Source organism: Mercenaria mercenaria, chromosome 12, assembly GCF_021730395.1.
Source record: "Mercenaria mercenaria strain notata chromosome 12, MADL_Memer_1, whole genome shotgun sequence".
Lineage (NCBI taxonomy): Eukaryota > Metazoa > Mollusca > Bivalvia > Venerida > Veneridae > Mercenaria > Mercenaria mercenaria.
Window position 1 is genome coordinate 68,462,421 of NC_069372.1, and position 25,434 is coordinate 68,487,854.

A 25,434-nucleotide genomic window follows, 5' to 3' on the forward strand; every position below is an offset into this window, starting at 1 on the left:
GAGTTGCTAGAATTGTTTTTAAAAAAAACTGCAGACAAGTAAATCTGAAATGTTAAAAAACTCGGATGGATGAAATTTTCTGATCGATGCAAATACCATACTTGAGTAATGATATTTAAAACTACAAAAAATCTGGTACCATCTTACATATCTGATATTTTAACATTTTCCAGCAATGAAATTTATGGCCTTAATATAAGTAAATCAGTTGTACATAATGATATTTCAATACCTAAATGTCGCACAAATTATATGAAAAGATCATTTGGCTATAATAGTGCTAAAGTATGGAATATCATTCCACAGAATATTAGTTTTGTGGATTCACATACTTCTTTTAAAAGCAAATACAAACAAGAAATATCTTTAAAAATGATGGTCGGCGAATTGTAAGGAAAGAAGTTTATGAATTTTTCATCTAACATTCATCTTTCATCTAACATTTTTCAAATTGCAAAACTAAACACCGCACTTTAACAATTTAAATGGTTCTCTTTTAATTTTTCGCAAAGGTTTCGTAGGGTTGCAATTTTATTTCGTTTAGCCTTAGACGAATAATTACAGCAGTAGTTTGATGAAGATTCATGAAGCGGTTCATGAGAAGGGGTCATTAAACGTGTTTATATTTTTAGCTAAATTGGTCCCTATCCCCATTTGTAACAAAATAGCAGGAGACCTTACGATATTGTTACACATCGAGTTTGATAAAAATCCATTACATTTTAGTGGTTAATGCGAAGAAAGGCATATCTACTTTATGCTATAGTGGTCCCTAATAGGGCCCAAGTTCCTATATAAATAAATTTGGAAAAGGACCTTATAATGATGCTCCAGACCAAGTATGACAAAGATCCACCAAGCTGTTCATGAGACGCTCTATAAAGGCATTTCTAGTTTTAGCTCTAGCAGCCCCTAAAAGGGGTCAAATGTCCCAGCTGAACAAAGTTGGCTGCGGGCCTAATAAAGATGCTACAAATCAAGTTTGATTAGAATACATGAGAAAAAATCAATTAAAGGATTTTTTTATTTATTGTTTTTATTTATTTCTAAAATAGGCCAGCTGATCCCGCTTTAACAAATAGCATATTCGCTGCTCATGAATCTTTGAATCACGTCACACCTATAAAAAAGTGAAGGTCAAGCAAAACATACAATTGTAATTATTTCAATATTTCTGTTTCATAAGAAAAGTTTGACCGTAGTTATATCACATAGATAAACTGTATGCAGCGTACCTTCATTTCAGTGTAATGAGATTCAGTCATTATATAGCATATATATAATAAAACAGATTTCAACTGAGTTCAATATTTGCATACCATACTAAAGAAAATTATTCATATATAATAAATCGGTTAAATAATTTATAACAAATATATCAAAGCAAACAAGTACTCATTTTAATATGCAATCTGAATAAGTCACAAAAGCAAGAAACCTTTTCACATACAGACGACAATTGTAACAAGGAAAATCTTTTAAAAAGCACTTCTCTACATAAAAGACTCTTATCACACCCTTATTCATGTGATACGCAGACCGTATTCAGCTCTTTCTTTAATTTGATATATGTTGGTATTTGAACAGGTTTTTATCATATTTATTAAACTTACTTATCATTTTGAGATATGTCAATATTCTTGCTAAATATACTGAGTCAAGGTTAGCTTTAAAACTGTGAACAGCGTCGTTTAGGATAAACGCTTTGTCTACAATTCACTCAGCGTAGCACAATCAACAGAGTGAAAGAAATTGACACTCTCGTCCAATCAGGCAGAGTGTTGCATAAATCTTCCATTTTGATAAATTATCTATAATGCGTTATCAAGTAGTTTGATTTGCAAACTGAAGTCACGTGGCATAGGTAACGAAAACGAATTTAGACGGCGTTCGCCGAAAAATACTTATTAGGATCTGAATAATCTACAACTTTTTTTCTGCAACTGCTATTTATTTATTTTCTTTTAACGGGTGAATGCATATCTGAGTGAATTTACTTTTTTTATGATTGTATACATATTTTTTTTTCTAATTAAATGGAGTGTTTGTCAAGAGTGAATGCTGTATTTAGATGTTTATCATTCAAATTCTGTCATATATTATAATTCGATAATCAGTTTTAATTTTAAAATCTATTTTTGTGTGTTAAACTGTTTTATTAATATTACCAAAGGCCACATTGAGACTTATGATATTTAATATGTTCTATCACTGTTATATATCTTTATGTGTTACCTTCTTTAAATAAAGTTATAATTATTATCATTATTATTATTATTATTATTATTATAAAATAAAAGTCCATTTCGCAGACGTAAAGTCCATTTCGCACTATTCCTCCTTGATTTTTTACATTTTTTGCGGAATTCGTCAATCTTTTCAAGCCTTAATTTCATAAAGGATATAAATTTTTAAAATATTCGTAGGCTCGATTTTTTCTTTTTCTGTAGTTATTTTACTTTCCGCTCATAAAACTGTTGATCATTGCACTTCCGTGGAAATTGTAAACAACAACAGCAACAAAAGTTCACACCCAATTTTTACTACTAATAAAGATGTCAGAACAGGAGGCATGGGGTCAGTTAGTCAGTTTAACTGATTTTGAGTCAGATCCTATTCAGCTTACTGCTGACAAGTTTTCCATCGGTCGAGGGTTCGGTAAGTTGACACAAGAGATGTATAGTGAGCGGACAGTGCTCTTTTCGGATAATTTAATGCATAAAATACCATGCCGATAATTTATGATTATAGTTTCCATTGTCTGATTGAACTGTCATATAATGTCAGTTAATGTAACAACATTTTTCAAAGGCTGAATTAGTGTTGTAAAATCGGTTTCAAAACAAAATCGATAATCGAATCGAATCTGAACAGCTATTTCGATTCACAATCGATTATATAATCGAAAGTAAAAGCATTCAGACTTACCTATAATTATATTATAGATTCCACTTAGGCAAAACATTTCAGATAATTTCATAAAACAAAAATATACTATGCTTTTATCATTACTTGGGACTAGGGATGTTTATTAAAATTGTACTCGTAAATACTTTTCTTGATAAGTAAATTAAACCAATAACAAGTGTCAAGTGATCATGGTGAATACATTTAATGTATTTAGGGAATGCATTTTTACTTTTAACTATAAACTTCTATAAGTATAAAATTGATTAATTTAATCTCAATCTCGATGGCTTGATAAGATAAATATAAAACAAGACAGTTCAAGACTATTTCAAAATAAGGTTGACAAATTGACAGACACAGAGAGGTACATCGGGATCATTGTTTAATAATTCACAAAGTCCATACGAATTACGAAGAGTTCGAATAGTTTGGGTACGAAAATATACCTTTGTTCACATATGATTTTCGGCAGAGTTTGCAAATAACAGATTGCAGGTTGAGGTATTCTTTAATAGGTGGTCCTTGTTTTGTTTTTTCGAAGCCAAAATAAGCCCACACAGTCGACCGAACTTTTCATGGACACTTTTTTCTGCCATTTTACGTGTGAGAGTGACGTCCCTTGCGGTTTAATTAACGAAATGTATGAAAATTACGGATATATGGAATGAACGGAAAGGGATCAATTGCGCGAAAAGCGCTAGCGACATCGATTTCAGAACTCCAACATCGATAGTCGGCGACCTGCGGCTGCCGGCGACGATTATTCGATTTAACTCGATCATCGTTTCATCACTAGGCTGAATGTAAATTGTTTGTAAATGTTGTGTTGAAGCATTGTAGTTCAATTAGTTGGTTGTGTCATTAAGTTTGTTTCGGTCAGTGTAAACACCCCGGGATACCCCGGGACACCCCGGGATTCATTAATTACTTTAGAAAACCATTGATTTAACGGTGATTTAATTGTTAATGGGTAGATTTTATGCTTGTAAACAGGAAATGGAGAATGATTACATGTGTACCAAAAAGCTGAGTCATAACAAGAACCTCGGGACGCTTGAAAATTCTTCACGGATAAGAGCGTTCAGTTATAGCTGTACTCTGTCTGAATATTAAATAATTTATTTTCTTTTTTTAGTAGAAAATTATGTCCCATATTATCAGAAATAATGATTTATTCTATAAGAGTACAACTATATCCAGGCCACACCACGGGGAGGCGCTCTTGTCATGGCCCGTTATTTTTTTTTTTTTTTTTTTTTTTTTTTGTTTTTTTTTTTTCTATTCTATTCTTTTTCTATTCATTTTTTTGGGTTTCTTTTTTTTTCTATTCTATTATTTTTTCTATTCATTCATTTTTTTTTGTATTACGTTTATCTCTCTATCTCTCGCAAATTTGACATTTATATAAATGCTAAAGCAGTTAAAATTAGATGCATAATAAAACAACAATGTAAATTTCTAGATAGATCAATTTTTTATTTTATTGGAGTATTGAATTATATCAATTTGAAAATAGCGTGCGAGAGTTAGGCCTACATGTACAGTTGCAAAAAAAGTCACAGTTAGAGACATCCATTCATAGTAGATTACGGTGGTTGTTAAATCATAATTGATTTGTATTGGTTTATTTTATTATTATTATTTGTGTCAAATTAATATGAACAAAAAGATGGAAAGAAATAGAAAAATCTTGCTTGTGAATGAAATAAAAATTCTCTTAGAAACATACTATGAACGGGTGTCAAAATATACATAATGAACAGAATTACAAGTGTCAAACAAAATATACATGATAAACAGAGTGATTGGTATCAAACAAAATATACATGATAAACAGAAAATATACAGAGTATCTGAGTCGGGCACACTGCATATCGGCCCACGTGGGCAGGACTAGGTGTCCTATACCGACAGCATTATGTATGAAAGAAGCAGTTCACGTCGGCCCACGTGGGCAGGACTTTGGGTCCTATACCGACGGAACTAGCGCTTCTTTGTTCGTTCATTTAACCCCCGTTTCCTGTGTCCCGGTTTTTTTTTGCGAGACCCTTGGCCTTATTTATAACAGTGAATTTGCCGTCTTTTGATGTGACGTGCGTATTTCTGTGCCTCTTTCTCGTGTCCTTCAAGAAATTTACAAAGGCAGCATGCTTTTCATCATTTGCCTTACACCGCCACACAGAATCATGAATATGGTACTGTTTTTCGTCCGGTGCAAGGACATAATTCCCCTGTCCATGAATTGCCGCCCTGTAATCTATATAATGTAATTGAACAATGCCATACAATTTCATAACCAAATCTTTAGTATTTTGCGGCCTCCAATTGACGGACAATTTCATTATGTTGTTAATTGATTCAGCACTGTTGTTGGTCCAGTTCTTTTTGGACTCGTCTGTTCTTGTTGGCTGAAAAACAAATTTCTCGATTCTGGGTTTTAATTTATCAGTGAAATATGATTCCAGATTTGGGTGATTTTCTCTTAATTTTGTCTGTAACTCATGAGTTTTCGTTTCAAAATCCACAGTGCTATTGCAATCAGTAATCCCACCCGGTCCAAAAATTTCATTTATCATTTCAACCCTTTCATTCTTGTCCATTCCTACTTTATTTTGAGCATAAAAGTTTATATTGTTTGGTACATAGAAGTCGCGTTGCGTTTGGAAATACGTGGTCAATGGCTTTCGTCAAAGCTTTCTCGTCATCACTGCCAAACTCCATCTGATCCGACATTCGCATCTCAACATTATCAATGTCACAGTCGACCGCAGTTGCCACATGTTCTAAGAAGGACTTGTATGTTGAATATGTTGCATCTTTATGCAACAACATAGGCCCGATGAAGACAGGATTTGTATTTGTGTCCTTCCTCAATATTCTTTTGTTTTTATACACAAGTGTAGTGACATAAAAGCTCCCAAGATTGAAAGTTTTATCGATGCCTATGGGTTCAGATTTCTCGCGAGTTAAAAAGTGGCGTAAATCAAACACTTGCTCTTCTGTATAGCATATTACTGACGGCACCTTGTCTTTGCTATGTATTACAATCTGCACAAATGGATGCGTGTTTATCATATCCAGTACCTCTAGTATTTCGTCAGCAATGTTCTTTTTACTTGTGCGGCCCTCTTCCTTCTTTGCTTTCTTCTTGGCGTTTTTTATTACTTGAAAATCACGCGGCGCGGTAGTAGAATCATCCAAATGCATTTCTTTAAATATTTCTCTAGGTTTGATGTTTTCAGGCTTATTCCTGATTTTGACTAAAGTTTCTGGGTTTGTTCGTACAAATGTCTTGCCTTTTTTGGCATTACCATGCGGCTGGGAATCAATCGGTTGTGTTCCAGTGTACTCATATAGCGCGACATTTCCAAGACTGCTATCACTTCCAGATTGAAAAAATGTTACGCGCTTTTGAAAGTTGGGATCGCGTTTCAGCACAGTATGATATCTGCGCATTATGACTATTGATTCCTGACTTGGTTGAGGTTCAAGTGGTTGATATATGGTTTTGCCTTTTGCGCGCCGTTTTATACAATATTTTGATTCTTTTAAGTTCACTTCTTTCAAAGAATCTCCGTCACGGACAAATATGCTTTTTCGAGTATTTCCTTTACTAGAATCCCATACACCACAGTCATCGTAGTATTCGCATTTTTTGTTAGCGTCTATACGTTTGATATTGTTTTCATTGTTAATCAACATATATGAGTTTGACTTGTTCCCTGGTGGAACCACAGATTGAACATCCTCGCGTTCTAGCAGTAATTTGAATGTTTCATCATATGAATGAGGTTTGTTTAGCTGTTTAATTGAAGCAGGAGCTGGAAATGTATTATCATCAGAACAAGAATCATTTTCAATTGAATTACTGTCACTACTACTTACATCTGTAGTCACGTCGGCCCGCGTGGGCAGGACTTGAGGTCCTATACCGACGGAATCATTTCCAGTGGAACTGCTATCACTACTACTACTACTTATATCTGTATTCACATCGGCCCGCGTGGGCAGGACTTGAGGTCCTATACCGACGGAATCATTTCCAGTTGAATCGCTTTCACTTACATCTGCTTGTGGACTAGTACTTACATTTAAATCTACCTCATTAGCTTCACTAGGTATGTCAGCCTTGTAAATTTTGTACTGATTCCCAGAATTGTCAGAAAGTTGAAAGTACGCTTTTCTTTTCTTTCCGCCGACCGGTGTGCTTGTATTGAATGAGAGATCATGTACAGAACGATTACTGTCAGCACTGTGAACTGAACTATCAATGTTAATTTGCGACGTATTTTCTTGAGTTGCATTTTCTGATGTAGGAATCACTGGCACAAAGTGATTTGCGGACCATATAGTAGTTTTTCTACTTTGTCTGCTCCAAAGAATGTTGACATAATCATCAACGGATCTGCCTAGAGACCAAAAAACTTTATTGAGAGCCAGATATACAGGATCAGACAAGCTGTTCATTGGTGGATACAGGGATCTTATTGGTTTTCCAATAACGATAGACAGAGACATGATTGTGAAGACTGACGACCATTCAGTGTCCTTACAGCAGTAGGCTAAAGAGTCCTCATATGATGGGGAATGATCAAGCAATTCATTGAAGTCCCGACGCGATTTGTATATTTCACTATTTATTGTCATGTCTACAGCAGTTCTTAGTCTCAGCTCTGTGGAATAGCCTTCATGACCGGAGAGTGCGATAGAAACGGCATTAAATAGACAATTCCCGTCACCGGTGGTTAAAGATGGTACGCCAATGGCAGACATGTGACACTTTTCCATAACTGCTTTTGAATTTAGATCAACCTCAACAAAATCTGATGATATGACTGGTCTGCGGTATAGTTCAAATTCAGGTAAGATCTGATTTTCCCGTTTGGCAACTATCCTGAGAATTTCCTCCCCGTAGAGCAAGGCCTGAAATGTACATTCTTTGTACAATTTAACCTAATTTGCAATCTCAAGCTTTCCGAATAAACCGTGTTAACTATGCAGTCTGATCGTGATCTGCAGTGTTTGCAATACAGCCGGTATCTATTTCATATTAACGCATTTTATGTGCAGATCATGACCAGACTGCATAGATGTACGTATTAATAATCTGTTAATTTGGAATAAATGGCTAAGTATGCCAATCATGACCAGACTGCATAGATGTACGTATTAATTGACCTTAACTAATCTCTAATTTGAATCGGTCCATCTTTTAATTTGGAATGAATGGCGAATCCATTGAATGCACGTGCTAGATAGATGTACATATTGATAAATTCGTTTTTAAAAGTGGCCAATCAGTTGATCTTAATTCTGCTTAATTTCTTTTATGAATCTGGCAATCTTTTAATTTGGAATAAATGGCTAAGTATGCCGATCATGACCAGACTGCATAGATGTACGTATTAATTTGGAATGAATTGCGAAATAATTTACGTAAAAAATGAAACAGGAAAAGCGTGAAAATGCTCCGAATGTAAATCGGATGAAGTAGAAATATAGATAAAGAGATATATTTGGACTCGTACCCCAATGGGAAAAATCATACTGGACTCGCCTTATGATAAAATGAACGCTTAAATAACACTTACCTCAATCAGACGCAACAATCCTTGGTGGTAGCTGTATTGTCCCTCATCAACTTCAATTTGAAAACACTGATTGCACGTATATGGAAAGTTAGATTTTTCAAGAGTATCCATCTCTTCTACACACAAGTTTTCACAACTAGCATGAAACCACTGTTTACACGATTCACAATATATGCTTTCGGTCAATGAATTTCTCCTACATGAACCACACGGCCAGAAATCTGTTTTACCAGAAGGTTTAATTTTGCGTTTAGGCATTTTGAAAGCAATTGCGTATATTTCACTGACAATAAAATAGCGCACTTTAACAAAATCTTTAATAATAAAGATGTATAACAAGGAAATCGTACAATATTTATACTATTTATTACAAAAGTTTGTAACAACATCATGTTTACGTTACTCAAATGTGCAAATCATATATAGTTTACATGTAAATTCCTACGTTTTCAAAGACCCGACGTCTTTAATCTAAAATGATGTTCTTTAATTCATTGCCTACAAACGCATATTCATTAATAGGCGCTAATAGCTGCAATCGAAAGATCACACACGGGTATGATGTAACAGCCATGATTTAATCATCACACCTGTTAAAGTGTCGAAATTACCGTTTTACATTTTCTTTTGATCTGACTTAATTGCCTAAATAAAATATACTATTGTATTAACAACATTATTATGTTTTCATGATGCCAGATAATTTGAAATTTTATGACCCTCAAAAATACAAATATAAAGTTAAGAGATATTACAATATTAAAATGGAACCGGTGTTTTAACTATTATATTGTAGACTTTTATTTAAGAATGGCCAATCCGTTGACCCTCTGCTAAATTTCTATAATGATCGGTCCATCTTTTAATTTGTAATAAATGGCTAAGTATGTTGATCATGACCAGACTGCATAGATGTACGTACCAAAGTACCAATAATAGAAAGCAAAAAATAAAATGAAATAAAATGTCAGAAGATGTTGCTCAGATGTGATTGCTTATTTTTAACGGCTTGTTATATTCACAAACAGTTAATTAATTTGTCAATCAATGTTCGTTGTTTGTATCTATTTTCCTAATTAATGAATACGTCATTATAATGACGTAAGCTGTGAAGTTTTAGTAAATCATGCCTAATTTGATAAGTATATATAGAGAGAGAGGAACACATTTGCCAACATTACTATCACGAATTTCATTAAATATATATCATTTCTAAGAAAACTATATCATGGCTTTTGCAGTAATAGGAGACAGTTTCATATCGAGGCTCGAAGATTACGTGAGAAAAGAAAGGCACCCGGCAAGGCAGTACGCTTATTTCGGCGTTCCTGGAATGTCAACCAACAGGAAATTTGAAGCAGCTTTTCAGAGAATGAAGGTCTTCAATCCAAGGTAAAGTGTGCTTGCTGTAAGGATTTAGTGTGCAACAATGCTCATGACTGCGCATGCTTTTTGCATGCCTTGTTTTCATTTAAAAAAAAAACTCATTACGGTTTTAATATACTCTACTATATTTGATCCTTTTCTTATAATTGAAAGAAATAATGAACATTCAATGTGTAATGAAATTTAAAGATTCTTTGTTTTATATTTTCAGATACGTTCTTCTCAATGTGGGTGGCAATGATCTGAGATGGGACAGCGACATCTACAGTGTATTTACTGACATCGTGCAATGCGTGGACAGAATATTAAACGAATGCGAAGATGTGAAGGGAATCTGGGTATGCAGTATTATCGAGAGAGGGAAGTTTCCATCCTGGAACGGACTAACAAGAACATCTTTCAACCGCATGAGAAGGGAATTAAATAAACTGCTGAAGGAACACTTTGAAGGATTGTTTGTGGATGTACAGAGAAGTGTAAAGTATCCTAAACATTATGAGAATGACTTGGTACATCCGAGATATGGTATTGGACTGAAGTTGTTGGCTGACATTGTAGTGAGGTGCTTTAGGCCTTACAGTTAAAACAGATCAAATTGTACGTGTGTATATTCTTCATTATTTCATTATTATATGTTCTTGATTCGTGTTTATTTTATAACAATAAAAAACATATAAAGGATTATCTTCATTTATTTCATACTAAGACACAATAATGATCAAGGCATTTTTACATTTTACTCCTTCCCATTAATTGCTGCAATCTATGGAGTCACTGATAACATTTTCACGTCTTTGATATGCCGCGGCCCGGGGCTTGTGTTGTGAGTCTGCTATTTTGGATACGCCTATAAATATGGGAAAAAAGAGAAATTTATTCAAAGCTTTTCAATAGAAATAAGGGTATATAACTGAACGCTCTTATACGTGAAGAATAATCAAGCGTCCCGGAGTTCGTATTACGAGTGAATAATAATCAAGCGTCCAGGGGTTCGTATTACGAGCTACACCTGTAATCATGCTCGATTTCCTGTTTACAAGCATAAAATCTACCCATTAACATTTAAATTTATGGTTTTCTAAAGTAATTAATGTATCCGGGGGTATCCCGTGGTGTCCCGGGGTAATTACACCGACCCAGTTTGTTTTGGGGAGTTTAGCACAGTTTTTCAACAGTATTTCATATATGCAATGGCAAGCAATTAACCTAACCAGTGTTTGTGGATTCTAAACCAGTACTAATTTGTTCCCCGCAAGTTACTACTAACATGTCCACTTGAAGGTAAGAGAAGTTTTATGTCGGTAAGACACAGTTCAACATATGCAGTGAATGAGCTTTGAACGACTACACAATATCTAAGGAACAGGATGAATGAACTCATCATAATTTCTTTTATCAAACTGTCACAGAGAACATACACCTTGCCAAAGATTGAACACCCCATCATGTGATCCATAGATCTGCACTCATGAGCTAAGTGGGCTTGTCAGGTCGTGTCATAAGACTAAGATTGCGTACATTATTTAAGGCCAAAGACATAGCTCATTTGGACTGAGCTGGATGATTTGAACCGATGTGGTACAAACGAATCATATTCTGACATGAAAACATGGGTTAAACCCATAAAGTATTCAGCATATTTCAGACACACTAGGGGGTAAAGTTAACAAATACAGGTCCTTTTGTAAGGATATACAATCATACTTATATATGGATCTTGCATTCCTGCCTGTGTACGACAAAGTTTTTTCTACTCTGCCAACAGCAGCAAATGAGAAACCAAGTGTTAGCCAGTTTTCAATCCCGAGGGTTTTGAAAACAGCTGTCATTCACAGACAAGACATGTAAGATCAATTTTCTTGCTTATCAAAATGAATTATGATGACAACTTAACTTGGGTATTTCTCAGAATTATGTATGTTTATGACATCACAATTCATGTATGACTAACATAATATTATAATGACATGATCTATGTTAGACATTATCTTTCCCCAGGGAAAGACAGCAGTATCTATCTCTGGCTTGTAATGTGTCAATTAATATTGTTTACTTCTCTGCCAGTTAGGCGAGAATTATGAGTTTTTAACAAAGTATGTTGTATATATTATATTGCAGATTGTGATTTGAGTCTTTCTGACAACAAGCTAGTATCAGGTCATCACTGTCATATTCAGCGTGATAAAGATGGAAAGATCACATTAAATGATACAAGGTCAGTGATCTTATTATCCCCCCCCCCCCTCACGCCCCATTCCTCCACAAGAAGTTGGAGGGATATGGTTTTGGCGTTGTCAGACCGTCTTTATGTCCATCCGTCCGTCCGGAGCCATATCTAGGAAGTGGTAGGGAATATTTAAATTAAACTTCATAATTATACATGTTCACCACTATTAGGTTATGCGGCCTGTCAAGTTTCAGTCAGATTGCCCAAGTAACACCAGAGTTATGGCCCTTAGAAGTTTCTAGTGTTAACTATATAGGTACTATAAATATGGCAATTTCTGCTTCATAACTTGTGATATATTTGACCTAGAACTACGAAACTTAAATTGAATTTAGATCACCATGTAATGTTTATGGTTGTGCACACACAATTTCGTCCAGATTTCTTTAATAACTTCAGAGTTATTGCCCTTTAATTGTTTAAAACTCCTTCTTTCATTCTTTTCCGTGAACACTTTATATAAACTTGTGAAGATGTGTACCCACACCTGGTCACCCCCTTGCCGTGGTCACTCCCACTCTGCTCACACCCCTTCCCCCCCCCCCACAAAAAAAAATATATATAAAAAAAAATTTTCATTCCTTATTTTAGATTTTTTCAAACCAAAGTTGTACCGTTCCTCCACCCAGTCATGCCCACCACCCGATCATGCATCCCCCCCCCCCCCCCACTCCCTCCCACCATTTTAATTTTCCACCATCACTATAATGAACATGTGAAGTTTTGTACCCTCACCCATTCCACTCCCACCCCCCCCCCCCCCCCCCCAAAAAAAAGATTTTTTTTTTTTCCATTCCTATTTTTATCTCACCTGAGCACAAAGTGCTCAAAGGTGAGCTTTTGTAATTGCCCTGTGTCCATCGTCCGTCGTCAGCAATTTGACTGTTAACACTCTAGAGGTCACAATTTTGGTCCAATCTTAATGAAACTTGGCCAGAATGTTACCCTCAATAAAATCTTGGCCGAGTTCAATATTGGGTCATCTGGGATTAAAAACTAGGTCACCAGGTCAAATCAAAGGAAAAGCTTGTTAACACTAGAGGTCACAATTTTGGCCCAATGTTAATGAAATTTGCTCAGAATATTACTCTCAATAAAATCTTTGACAAGGTTGATATTTGGTCATCTGGGGTCAAAAACTGGGTCACCAGGTCAAATCAAAGGAAAAGCTTGTTAACATTCTAGAGGTCACAATTTTGGCTCAATCTTTATGAAACTTGGTCAGAATGTTACCCTCAATAAAATCTTGGATGAATTTGATATTGGGTCATATTGGGTCAAAAACTATGTCACCAGGTCAAATCAAAGGAAAAGCTTGTTAACACTCTAGAGGTCACAATTTTGGCCCAATCTTAATGAAGCTTGGTCAGAATGTTACACTCAATAAAATCTTGGACGAGTTCGATATTGGGTTATCTGGGATCAAAAACAAGGTCACCAGGTCAAATCAAAGGAAAAGCTTGTTAACTGTAGAGGCCATGTTTATGATGTATCTTTAGGAATCTTGGTCAGAATATTATCTTGATGGTTTCAAGGTCCCCTTTGAATCTTGGTCATGTAGGATCAAAAACTAGGTCACCAGGTCAAATCAAAGGAAAAGCTAGTTAACACTATAGAGGCCACATTTATGATCATGTCTTACTGAAACTTGGTCAGAATGTTGATCTTGATGATGTATAGGTCAAGCTCAAATCTGGGTCAGGTGTGGTCAAAAACTAGGTCACTAGTTCAAATCAAAGGAAATGCTTGTTAACACTCTAGAGGTCACATTTATGACTGAATCTTCATGAAACTTAGTCAGAATATTAATCTTGATGATCTTTAGGTCAAGTTCGAATCTGGGTCATGTGGGGTTAAAAACTAGGTCACCGGGTCAAATCAAAGGAAAAGCTAGTAACACTTTAGAGACCACATTTATGACCATATTTTAATGAAACTTGGTCAGAATGTTAATCTTGATGATCTTTAGGTCAATAGGTCAGGTGAGCGATATAGGGCCTTCATGGCCCTCTTGTTTAAAAAATTTCAAATTTTCAACATGTGAAATTGTAACCACACCCACCCTGCCGCCAGTCATGTTCAAGATATCTTACTTGATTGTGCTCTGTTAAGGATATCTGTTATTTTAAGTCCAAAATGTACATGTTAAACAGCAACACTTGGTGCCAAACTACTCGAAGACAATATTTTGTTCTAGTTACACTTCACGCTCACATTTCAAATAACTCCATTTAATTCTAAAAGCTAAGCTTATTACAGTAAACATATTCCATTCAAAATAATTCCTTTAGTCAGGATCAACATAACATACATTTATTATGTATACTTCAAACATTCATTTTCTGCTAAATTGACTTTGACTAATGAAATTATTTGCTTCTTAGTAACATCCTTTACTTTTTGCTGGATATATTTTTATGCCCCTGAAGGGAGGCATATAGTTTTTGAACCGTCTGTCCATCTGTCTGTCTGTCCGTAATTTTCGTGTCCGGTCCATATCTTTGTCATCCATGGATGGATTTTCAAATAACTTGACATGAATGTGTACCACAGTAAGACGACGTGCCGCGCGCAAGACCCAGGTCCGTAGCTCAAAGGTCAAGGTCACACTTAGACGTTAAAGGTCATTTTTCATAATAGTGCATTGATGGGCGTGTCCGGTCCATATGTTTGTCATCCATGGATGGATTTTCAAGTAACTACGCATAAATGTGTGGCACAGTAAGACGACGTGTCGCGGGCAAGACCCAGATCTGTAGCTCAAAGGTCAAGGTCACACTTAGACGTTAAAGGTCATATTTCATGATAGTGCATTGATGGGCGTGTCCGGTCCATATCTTTGTCATTCATGCATGGATTTTAAAATCATTGGGTATGAATGTGTACCACAGTAAGACGACATGTCGCGCGTAAGACCCAGGTCCATAGCTCAAAAGTCAAGGTCACACTTAGACGTTAAAGGTCATATTTCATGATAGTGCAATGATGGGCATGTCCGGTCCATATCTTTTGTCATTCATAGATGGATTTTAAAATAACTACGCATGAATGTGTGGCACAGTAAGACGACGTGTTGCGCGCAAGACCCAGGTCCGTAGGTCAAACGTCCTAAACTCTTAACATCGGCCATAACTATTCATTCAAAGTGCCATCGGGGGCATGTGTCATCCTATGGAGACAGCTCTTGTTTTGCCATTCCTCACCACAAACCCTTTCCGCAGGGGATACCAATTCATCGAGTTTGCTAGTTTTTCTTCTGATTTGAGAAAACTCGCAAAGGTTTTTTTTTTTGCTAATATTCAGAAACAGCATTACTTGTTAATTTGTAATAGATGTGAATATTAACTAGGGCCGTAATTTATAAAAGTATGTATCGAGGCTTAAATTACGGAAACTGGAAACCGACCAAAAGTGGGATTGCATTCTGAGGTTGGTCTCCAGGTTCAGCTTTTTATGCTTTGAGCTAGTAGTGTGTGTTATTGTATAACCAGTTGAACTTTGTTAATTCTTATCAATTCAAATAAATCTCCTGTCACTTAAAAAATTACTGTAGGGACACAGAAAAATGCCCAGTTTAAAATTATTGCTTATCAGTAGTGTTGTTGTAATGCTTAATGCCAGTGCATTGACAATGCATTATGGTTTTTCATGCAGTGCCAACTAAAGATTAATGCTGCAATTTGAGCATTAGAATAATGCGAATTTAATGCCAGAAGCTAAACTTCTTCCAGAGACATTGAAATTGCAGTGTTTTAATATTATGTACAGTCATAAAATTACAGATACTAGTATATATATATATATTCTGTCCATGTCTTTTTTTTTTCCATTTCGGCAAGTTACATGGATAGGCATGTATTAAACTTAAAAAACAAAATAGAAATCATCTACAAATATGTTTTCTAGAAAATAGATGCTTTTTTCAATTTGTTACATTTGTAACATTTACTTTGGTCATCTCTTAAAATAGTTGTTGTTTGTAAACGTGTTATGTTTGTACATATATACATGCATATAATTGATAGTGTATGGGCCGGAGGCCTAAATCACAATAAAGATTTTAGTAGTATTTGACTTGAAAATTAAACTTACATGCCTTATCCAAAATTTCGCTGTCTCTCTGTTCTGGGTGCTTCCTCAGGTCAATTTGTGTCAACACTGGTAGAGGTGAATATCATACCGTTAAGTGGCTGCAGTGTGTATGTACAGCACTTTTGAACGTTATCATGAAAAAAGTGCTACATGAATTTGGTATAATAATTATTATACTTATTACTTAATTTTATAGTTATGAGGAGAAAATTGTGTATAAATGTCTTTTTAAAAATACTTTTCTATTTGCAGCACAAATGGTACATTACTCAATATGCAGTATAGACTTACCAAAGGAAAGGTATGTTTCTTAAAATGACACATTTTTGTTTTTAGCTCGACTATTGAAAGAATAGTCTAGCTATTCTACTCACCCTGGCGTCGGCGTCACACCTTGGTTAAAGTTTTGCATGCAAGTACATACAGCTATCATTTAAAGGCATATAGATTTGAAACTTACTTTATTGTTTTTTAGATCAATTACGAACCTCACTGGATCAAGTCCCATAACTCTGACATGTATTTTGGGCAAATTATGCCCCCTTTTGGACATAGAAAATCCTGGTTAAAGTTTTACATACAAGTTACTGGTAAAAGTTTTACATGCAAGTTACTATCTCCAAAACTAATGCAGATATTGAATTGAAACTTCACATGTGTCTTCGGGTTTATAAAACTAGTTGATAGCATCAAGTCCCATAACTCTGACCTGTTTTGGCCAAATTATGACCCTTTTGGACTTAGAAAATCCTGGTTAAATTTTTGCGTGCAAGTACATACAGCTATCATTTAAAGGCATTTAGATTTGAAACTTATTATTTCTTTTTCTAGATCAATTACTAACCTCACTGGATCAAGTCCTGTAACTCTGACCTGTATTTTTTGCAAATTATGCCCCCTTTTGGACTTAAAAAATTCTGGTTAAAGTTTTGTGTGCAAGTTACTATCTGCAGAACAAATGCAGATATTAAGTTGAAACTTCACATGACTGTGCCTTGGGGGTTATAAAACTAGTTGACAGGATCAAGTCCCATAACTCTGACATGCATTTTGATCCAATTATGTCCCCTTTTGAACTTAAAACTCTTTTGATATTTTAACATTTGGGTAATATTTTCCTGCTTCTGGGACAATATTTCGAATAGTCGAGCATTGGCTGTCTTACGGACAGCTCTTGTTAGCTCGACTATTCAAAGAATAGGTAGAGCTATTGGACTCACCCATGCGTCGGCGTCAGTCTCAATCTGGTTAAGTTTTTGTAAGTAAGCTGGTATCTCAGTAACTACTAATGGGAATGGATTGAAACTTTTGTGATAAATTGACTTACAATGCACAGGTTCCATAACTCTTTTGCTTTTTTACAAATTATTCCCCTTTTTCGTAAGCTGGTATCTCAGTACCCACTATTGGGAATGGAATGAAACATCACACACTTGTTCACTGTGATGATCTGACATGCAGTGCATAGGTTCCATTACTCTAATTTGCATTTTAACAAAACTATGCCCCTTTTTCGACTTAGCAGTTTTTAGCTCACCTGTCACATAGTGACAAGGTGAGCTTTTGTGATCACCCTTCGTCCGTCGTCCGTCCGTCCATGCATCCGTCCGTCCGAGCTCACATTTGCATACTTAGGTGGCTGTAGGAACAATAGGTAACTGTACTTTTTCTTTGGTGTCATTCATTCCATAAGGCTTTTATGTGGCTATTTTTCTCTTACGTGGCTTAAAGAACAATAGAGAGAACAAAAGAGTAGCCACATAAGTATCCATATGTAGGAACTTCCATGCGTCCGTCCGTCAACAATTTCTTGTCTGCATGATAGTGGTTTCATTTATATTTGATTTTAACCAAACTTGCACACAACTTGTATCACCATAAGATCTCGGTTCCTTTCTTGAACTGGCCAGATCCCATAATGGGTTCCAGAGTTATGGCCCCTGAAAGGGCCAAAATTAGCTATTTTGACCTTATCTGCACAACAGCAGCTACATTTATGATTTGATTTTTACCAAACTTGCACACAACTTGTATCACCATAAGATCTTAGTTTCTTTATTAAACTGGCTAGATACCATTATGGGTTTTAGAGTTATGGCCCCTGAAAGGCCCAAAATTAGCTATTTTGACCTTGTCTGCGCAATAGCAGCTTCATTTATGATTTGATTTTTACCAGACTTGCACACAACTTGTATCACCATAAGATCTTGGTTCCATTCTTGAACTGGCCAGATTCCTTCATGGGTTCCAGAGTTACAGCCCCTGAAAGGGTCATAATTAGCTATTTTGACCTTGTCTGCACAATAGCAGCTTTATTTATGATTTGAATTTAATCAAACTTGCACAAAACTTTTATCACCATAAGATCGCGATTCCTTTCTTGAACCAGCCAGATCCTTGAATGGGTTCCAGAGTTATGGCCCCTGAAAGGGCCAGAATTAGCTATTTTGACCTTGTGTGCACAATAGCAGCTTCATTTATGATTTGATTTTAACCAAACTTACACACAGCTTGTATCACCACAAGATCTCTGAGCCTTTTTTGAACTGGCCAGATTCCTTTATGGGTTCCAGAGTTATGGCCCCTGATAGGGCTGGAATTAGCTATTTTGACCTTGTCTGCACAATAGCAGCTTCATTTATGATTTGAATTTAATCAAACTTGCACAAAACTTGTGTCACCATAAGATCTTGGTTCCTTTTTTGAACCAGCCAGATCCTATAATAAGTTCCAGTGTTATGGCCCCTGAAAATTAGCTATTTTGATCTTGTCTGCACAATAGCAGCTGCATTTATGATTTGATTTTAACCAGACTTGCACACAACTTGTATCAGCATGACATTTCGATTCCTTTTTATAAGCCCGAAGGGACGTATTATGTTATCACCTCAGTGTCTGTCTGTTTGTCTGTCTGTTGGTTAGCAATTTCCCTTCTGCTCTGTAACTCTTGAACCCCTTGAAGGATTTCAAAGAAACCTGACACAAATGTTTGCCTCATAGAAATGACATGCAGAACGCATGTTTCGGATGGCTCACTTCAAGGTCAATGTCACACTTAGGGGTCAAAGGTCATATTACTTTGTTTTGTGTGTATATTGCTCTGCATTTGCGTTGCGTTGCAGTGCTCTTGTTTTTATTTGGCAGATCCTTCTTTTGTTCGCTTACGATAATTTTTTTTGTAATTACTTCCCTTTTATGTTACTGTAAATAGCTTATTTAGTAACTTTTTTATTATTTGCCGTAGGGAAAAACTGAGACCACTTTGCTATTGTATAACATGGATGGTACCTCCAATTTTTAGATGTATTTTGACATACCTGTACCTTGCAAGAATTTTTTCCTTTTGTTTTTGGTTAAAGCAATGGTACTCAGGTGAGCGATATAGGGCCATCATGGCCCTCTTGTTAGTTAAGATTTTTTGTATGTAAGCTGGTATCTCAGAACCCACTAATGGGAATGGATTGATACTTTATACACTTGTCTGTTGTCTTGAGTTGATATGCATTTTACAGGTTCCATAACCCTGTTTTGCAATTTTACAAAATTATGCCCCTTTTTGACATTTATATACATTCAGTTGACAAGGCTATTGAATAGTCGAGCGTTGCTGTCCTCCGCCAGCTCTTGTTGATTATTTTCTCAGTATATTTTGCCTGGAATAGCTATCTCAATTCGGAGCTCTTAATAACAAAGTTCCTTCTTGACCTAACCTGGCCTGTTCACTTTGATAATGGGAGTAAAGCATTGTCAGTGTGCTTGTTGGCTTAGAATTATTTAATTGTGGTGCTTTATTTAAAGTGTTGTGTTGCTTAGTACTGTAAGATTTTCAGATTGCTTTTATACTTCTCAAAATCAGTGGAAGAATGTAACATCAAAGGAAGACATACACGGCTGTGAACTGAGCGACATCTTTAGTCCCGTAGTTGGACTGTCGCTTAGTCTCATTTTCTGGTCCAAGATTATCTTCTGTCATGTTAGGAAGCCTTCCATTTGGCATATTTTATGATCATAGCTTCAAGGTAGTTCTGCATGTTTGATAAACCGAAAGTAACGCATAACATCATTTATTAAAAACGTAGAATAATGCCATGACTTGGCATATAGAAATGAAAATCATTTTATGAATTAATGGCAACCTGTGAATAAATTTATTTAAATGGAAATGTTAATATCATTCTAAAGTTAAAAGATGATATGGAAACATGAAGTTAGCTTGAAATGTAAGGATCTCTTAAGAAGGACAAATATCTTAAAAACAAGTTCACAGACCATATATCTTAGTTCACCATATTATAGATCATATATTTTTATTTAAGACTGTGAAAAGTTTTGTGAAAATCTACATTGTAGAACAATTTCTGTTCCCTATAATGTTATCAAAATTGTGACTTTCACATAGACTCCCACAAGAAGAATTGCATAAGGTCCAAATTGTTCAAATCAGTCTGGCAAAAAATAAAGCCCCTAACCCTATTTTGTTTTATTTGATGAATTTCTTAAGTATATTCTGAAGTTATTTAAAACTGGCATTTAATCAAATTCAGTAGGGTCGAAAACATTTGATCAGAACCTACAGAACCTTCTTTAGTGCAATTTTATGGCCACTTGGAAGTGTAACTTTATAGGCACTTCAATGTAACTTTAAAGACACTTTAATGCAACTTTATAAGTACTTAATGTACATTTATAGACACTTTTAGTGTTAAATGATAAACAAAACAAACAAATTATTTAATAATCAAACTGTTATACATGTATATTATTTCTTGTAATATTGTTATTAGCTCACCTGAGCAAAAGGCTCATGCTGAGCTTTTGTGACCACTCAGTGTCTGTCATGTGTTGTGCTTTGTGTGTCAGTCAACATTTTCTAAAAAAATCTTCTTCTTGAAAACCACTGGGCAGAATTACACCAAACTTCATAGGAATGATCTTTGGATGGTCCCCTTTCAAATTTATTCAAACAATTTAATTCCATGCAGAACTCTGGTCGCCATGGCAACTGAAAGGAAATTTTTTTAAAAATCTTCTTGTGCAAAACCGCAAGGTATAGAGCCTTGATATTTGGCTAGTGACATCATCTTATGGTTCTCTATCAAGATTGTTCAAATTATGCCCCTGGGGTGAGAAGGGGCCCTGCCCCGGGGGTCACAAGTTTACGTAGACTTATATAGTAAAAAACTTTAAAAATCTTCTAATCTAAAACCACAAGACCTAGGCCTTTGATATTTTGTATGTAGAATTGCCTTGTGGTCCTCTACCAAAATTATTAAAATTATGCGCCTTGGATGAAAAGAGGCCCAGCTTCGGGGGTCTTAAGTTTTATATAGGAAAAAAACTTTAAAAATCTTCTTGCCTGAAACTGCAAGGCATAGGCTTTTGATATTAAGTATGTTGCCTTTCCTTGTGATTCTCAACCTTAATTGTTCAAATTATATCCCTAGGGTGAAAAGAGGCCCTGCCCTGGGGGTACCAAGATTAACATAGACTTATATAGGGAAAACAGTTAAAGATATTCTTGTCTGAAAGTTCAAGGCGTAGGCCTTTGATATTTGGTATGTAGCATTGCCTGGTGGATCTCTAACAAATTTGTTCAAATTATGCCCCTGGGGTGATAAGAGGCCTCGCCCTGGGGGTCACTTGTTATAATTATGAGTTATATAGGAAAAAAATACTACAAAAATTATCAGGTCATATTTCCTAGACTGTTTAGTTATAATTACCTGATGACCCCAAGCGATTAGGGATCAGTTGACTGTGACCTTGACCTACTGACCTACTTTCTTGTTTTTAGCCCACCATCATCAGATGGTGGGCTATTCAAATCACTCTGCGTCTGTGGTCCGTCGTCCTTCCATCCGTTAACAATTTCTCGTTATCGCATCTCCTCAGAAACTACTGGGGGGATTTTGACCAAACTTTGTCAGAATGATGTATTGGTACCCTAGTTATGTCCCCCTGAAAATCAGACTGGTTCAATAATTTTTGAGTGAGTTATGGCCCTTGGTTTATTTTCATAATTTACATAGATTTATATAGGGAAAAAATTTGAAAATCTTCTTATACAAAACCACAGGGCCTAGGGCTTTGATCTTTGGTATGTAGCATCATCTAGCGGTCATCTACCAAGATTGTCCAAATTATTTCCCTAGGGTCAAATATGGCCCCGCCCCATGGGTCACATGGTTTAATTATATAGACTTTTATAGGGAAAAACTTTAAAAATCTTCTTGTCATAACCTACAACATTCAAATTTGGACCTTATGTATAGTTTTGATTGGCTATATGAACCTTGACATGAGTTGACCTTGATCTTGACCTAGTGACATACTTTCACATTTCTGTAGCTACAGCCTTCAAATTTGGACCACTTGCATAGGTTTTTGTACCGAAATAATCTTTGACCTTGACATTGACCTAGTGACTTACTTTCACATTTCTCAAGCTACAGCCTTCAAATTTGGACCATGTGCATAGTTTTATGTACTGAAATGAACTTTGACCTTGAGATTGACCTAGTGACCTACTTTTACATTTCTGTAGCTACAGCCTTCACATTTGGACCACTTGCACAGGCTTGTGTACAGAAATAAACTTTGACCTTGACATTGACCTAGTGACCTACTTTCACATTTTTGAAAGTACAGGCTTCAAATTTGGACCACATGTGTAGTTCTGTGTTCCAAACTGAAATTTGACTTTGATTTTGACCTAGTGACCTACTTTCACAATTCTTATGCTACAGCCATGAAATATAGAACACATGCATAGTTTTATGTACCGAAATGAACTTTGACCTTTAGATTGACCTAGTGACCTACTTTCACATTTTTCAAGCTACAGGCTTCAAATTTGGATCACTTGCATAGTTTTGTGCTCTGAATTGAAATTTGACCTTGATTTTTATCTATTACCAACATTTCTCAAGCTACAGCCTTCAAATTTGAAGCACATGCATAGTTTTGTGTACAGAAATTAACTTTGACCTTGAAATTGATCCTACTTTCACATTTCTTTAGCTACAGCTTCAAATTTGAACCACATGCATGGACCACATGCACAGTTTTGTGTACCAAAATGAACTTTCACCTTGATTTTGACCTTGATCTATAGTCTTGAAATTTGGAACATTCAAAAATGGCTCAGTGGTGGGCGCCAAGATCACACTGTGATCTCTTGTTTAAGATGCAGCCTTGAAATTTGGATGACATGTACAGTTTTGCACACTGATCTTAAAACTTTCTATCAGTTACCATGACTGTGACCTACTGACCAACCTCCTTAATGTTTTAGCATCAGTTTGCCATTTGAAACTTGTGGCTCATATTACTCAGGTGAGCGATCCAGGGTCATCATGACCCTCTTGTACTGATGTATTTCTATTTGTCAGTCAAAGGAACTTCAGCATGGGGATGAGTTTTACATTGTGTATAAGAAAAATAATGAGGAACTTAGTAAGTAACAATTCCATTTCTTTTCTGTATTGGTGTGATCTAAAACTTATCAATTGAACAGACCAGTGAAAGTTTTAGTGACAATTATAAGCTCTGAGATTTTGTTGTAATTAAAATCATATTACTTCAGTTTTGCTGTGTTTATGTTCATGTTAGAGATTTCTAAGAATGGTTCAGCATCAAATTCACATTTACTGTCCAACTAGCCAAAAATTTTGTTCTTACTCTTATTCCAAATCTGAAAATTCTGTAGAAAGGGAAAGAAGGCAATATACTCCCATGTTATTTCAGATGTAGGTTTTATGTTCCAAGATACAGAGGAACTACGGAAAGAGGAAGGTACACAAGAATATTCACCTCAAGACTTGCTTGATGCGACACTTGAAGGTATGTTTTGTATCTGACAATTTACAGTGAAATACATGTTTTTTGTATGGCTGACAGAACATACTATGTGATCAAGTTGGTCGTCTGTTAGCAACTTTGTTTCCAATTAGTAACTTAAGAATGCTTTGACCCATTTCACTCCTGTGAGGAGTGGATGAGCTCTATTGATTTTGAGGTCAGTGGGTTTACGGCCAAGGCCACAGTGACAGTTAGTACAGATTCTGTTTCTGCTCAATATCGCAGTAAATATTCTACATGTATTTTCTATAAATGTCTCTTTTTTTTCAGACACAGACTGTAACTATATCAGTCCTGAAAGACTCTCAAAGAAACGTAAATCAGATGATGAAGATAATGATCCAAAAGATGCAAAAAGAGCTAAAACTGAAGATTCTGATAAGAAGTTGAAAGAAACTGAAACTGAAAAAAATAAATCCACTGAACCCAAAGATGCTGTTACTGAAGGAAAGGAAAGTGTGAAAGAAGAAAATAAATGTTCTGAACAAACAAAAGGTGGAAGTTCATCTGCGGCATCCAAACCTTGTGTGCAGGAAAGAGATGACATTGAAGAAAATCTGCAGTGTATGATTTGTCAGGAGATAATGCATGACTGTATAAGGTATTTTAATTTTGGAGACTGTCTGAAATATATCGCATAGCTTTTTCAACTTCATAACTCTTTAATATCTAAAAATGGGTCATTTTTCACTTCACAAATTCATCCTAAAACTTCCATTGAAGATACATGTATGTATTAAAATATGTTCCTGAAAACACTGAATAAAATCAACAGCTTACACTCTTCCACTTCTCTCAAACTGGGCATTAAAGGTGTATTTTTCTTTGCAGTCTACAACCATGCTTACACTCGTTCTGTGCAGGATGTTACTCTGACTGGATGTCAAGGTCACAGGAATGTCCCTCAGTAAGTACAGGATTGCAGTGTGATTTGTAGTTTCTGTAACAGATAGTTTATGGAGTCTTTCTTCAGGAGACATCTACAGTAAAATCATTCCATTTCATGGCCATAGAATTTCATGATTTGCCCACAACAACTTATCCATGGTGATATAAATTTGTGAATTTTAACTGTTTAAGATAAAATGAATAGAAATTTTATGCATTTGTTGGATTTTAATTTCAAAGATTAATGCATTCATGAAATCTGTAAAGATAAATCCAGCATGAATATAATGATTTCACATTACACTATTCCATATGCAGACAACTGGTCTTTACATATTTTGAAGCAAATTTTTTTTAGCTCTGAGCCAAAGGCTCATGGTGAGCTTTTGTGACCTCTATATGTCCGTCGTCCATTGTGTGTTGTGCCTCCGTCAACATCTTCTTAAAAGTCTTCTTCTTGAAAACCACTGGGCAGAATTT

General features: G+C 35.6%; 1 protein-coding gene across 1 annotated transcript in view; it reads left to right on the forward strand.

Annotated features, from left to right (window-relative positions):
• The first annotated feature begins 2,470 nt into the window (after positions 1-2,470).
• LOC123533792 (E3 ubiquitin-protein ligase CHFR-like) overlaps positions 2,471-25,434 on the forward strand; it is a 62,623-nt gene continuing 39,659 nt past the window's right edge. The window contains exons 1-7 of the mRNA XM_053520287.1: positions 2,471-2,658; positions 12,006-12,102; positions 16,459-16,507; positions 23,598-23,661; positions 23,953-24,048; positions 24,337-24,667; positions 24,898-24,973. Of these exons, the coding sequence (XP_053376262.1) occupies positions 2,556-2,658; positions 12,006-12,102; positions 16,459-16,507; positions 23,598-23,661; positions 23,953-24,048; positions 24,337-24,667; positions 24,898-24,973 (816 nt within the window). The 5' untranslated portion in view covers positions 2,471-2,555. The remainder of the gene's footprint in view (positions 2,659-12,005; positions 12,103-16,458; positions 16,508-23,597; positions 23,662-23,952; positions 24,049-24,336; positions 24,668-24,897; positions 24,974-25,434) is intronic.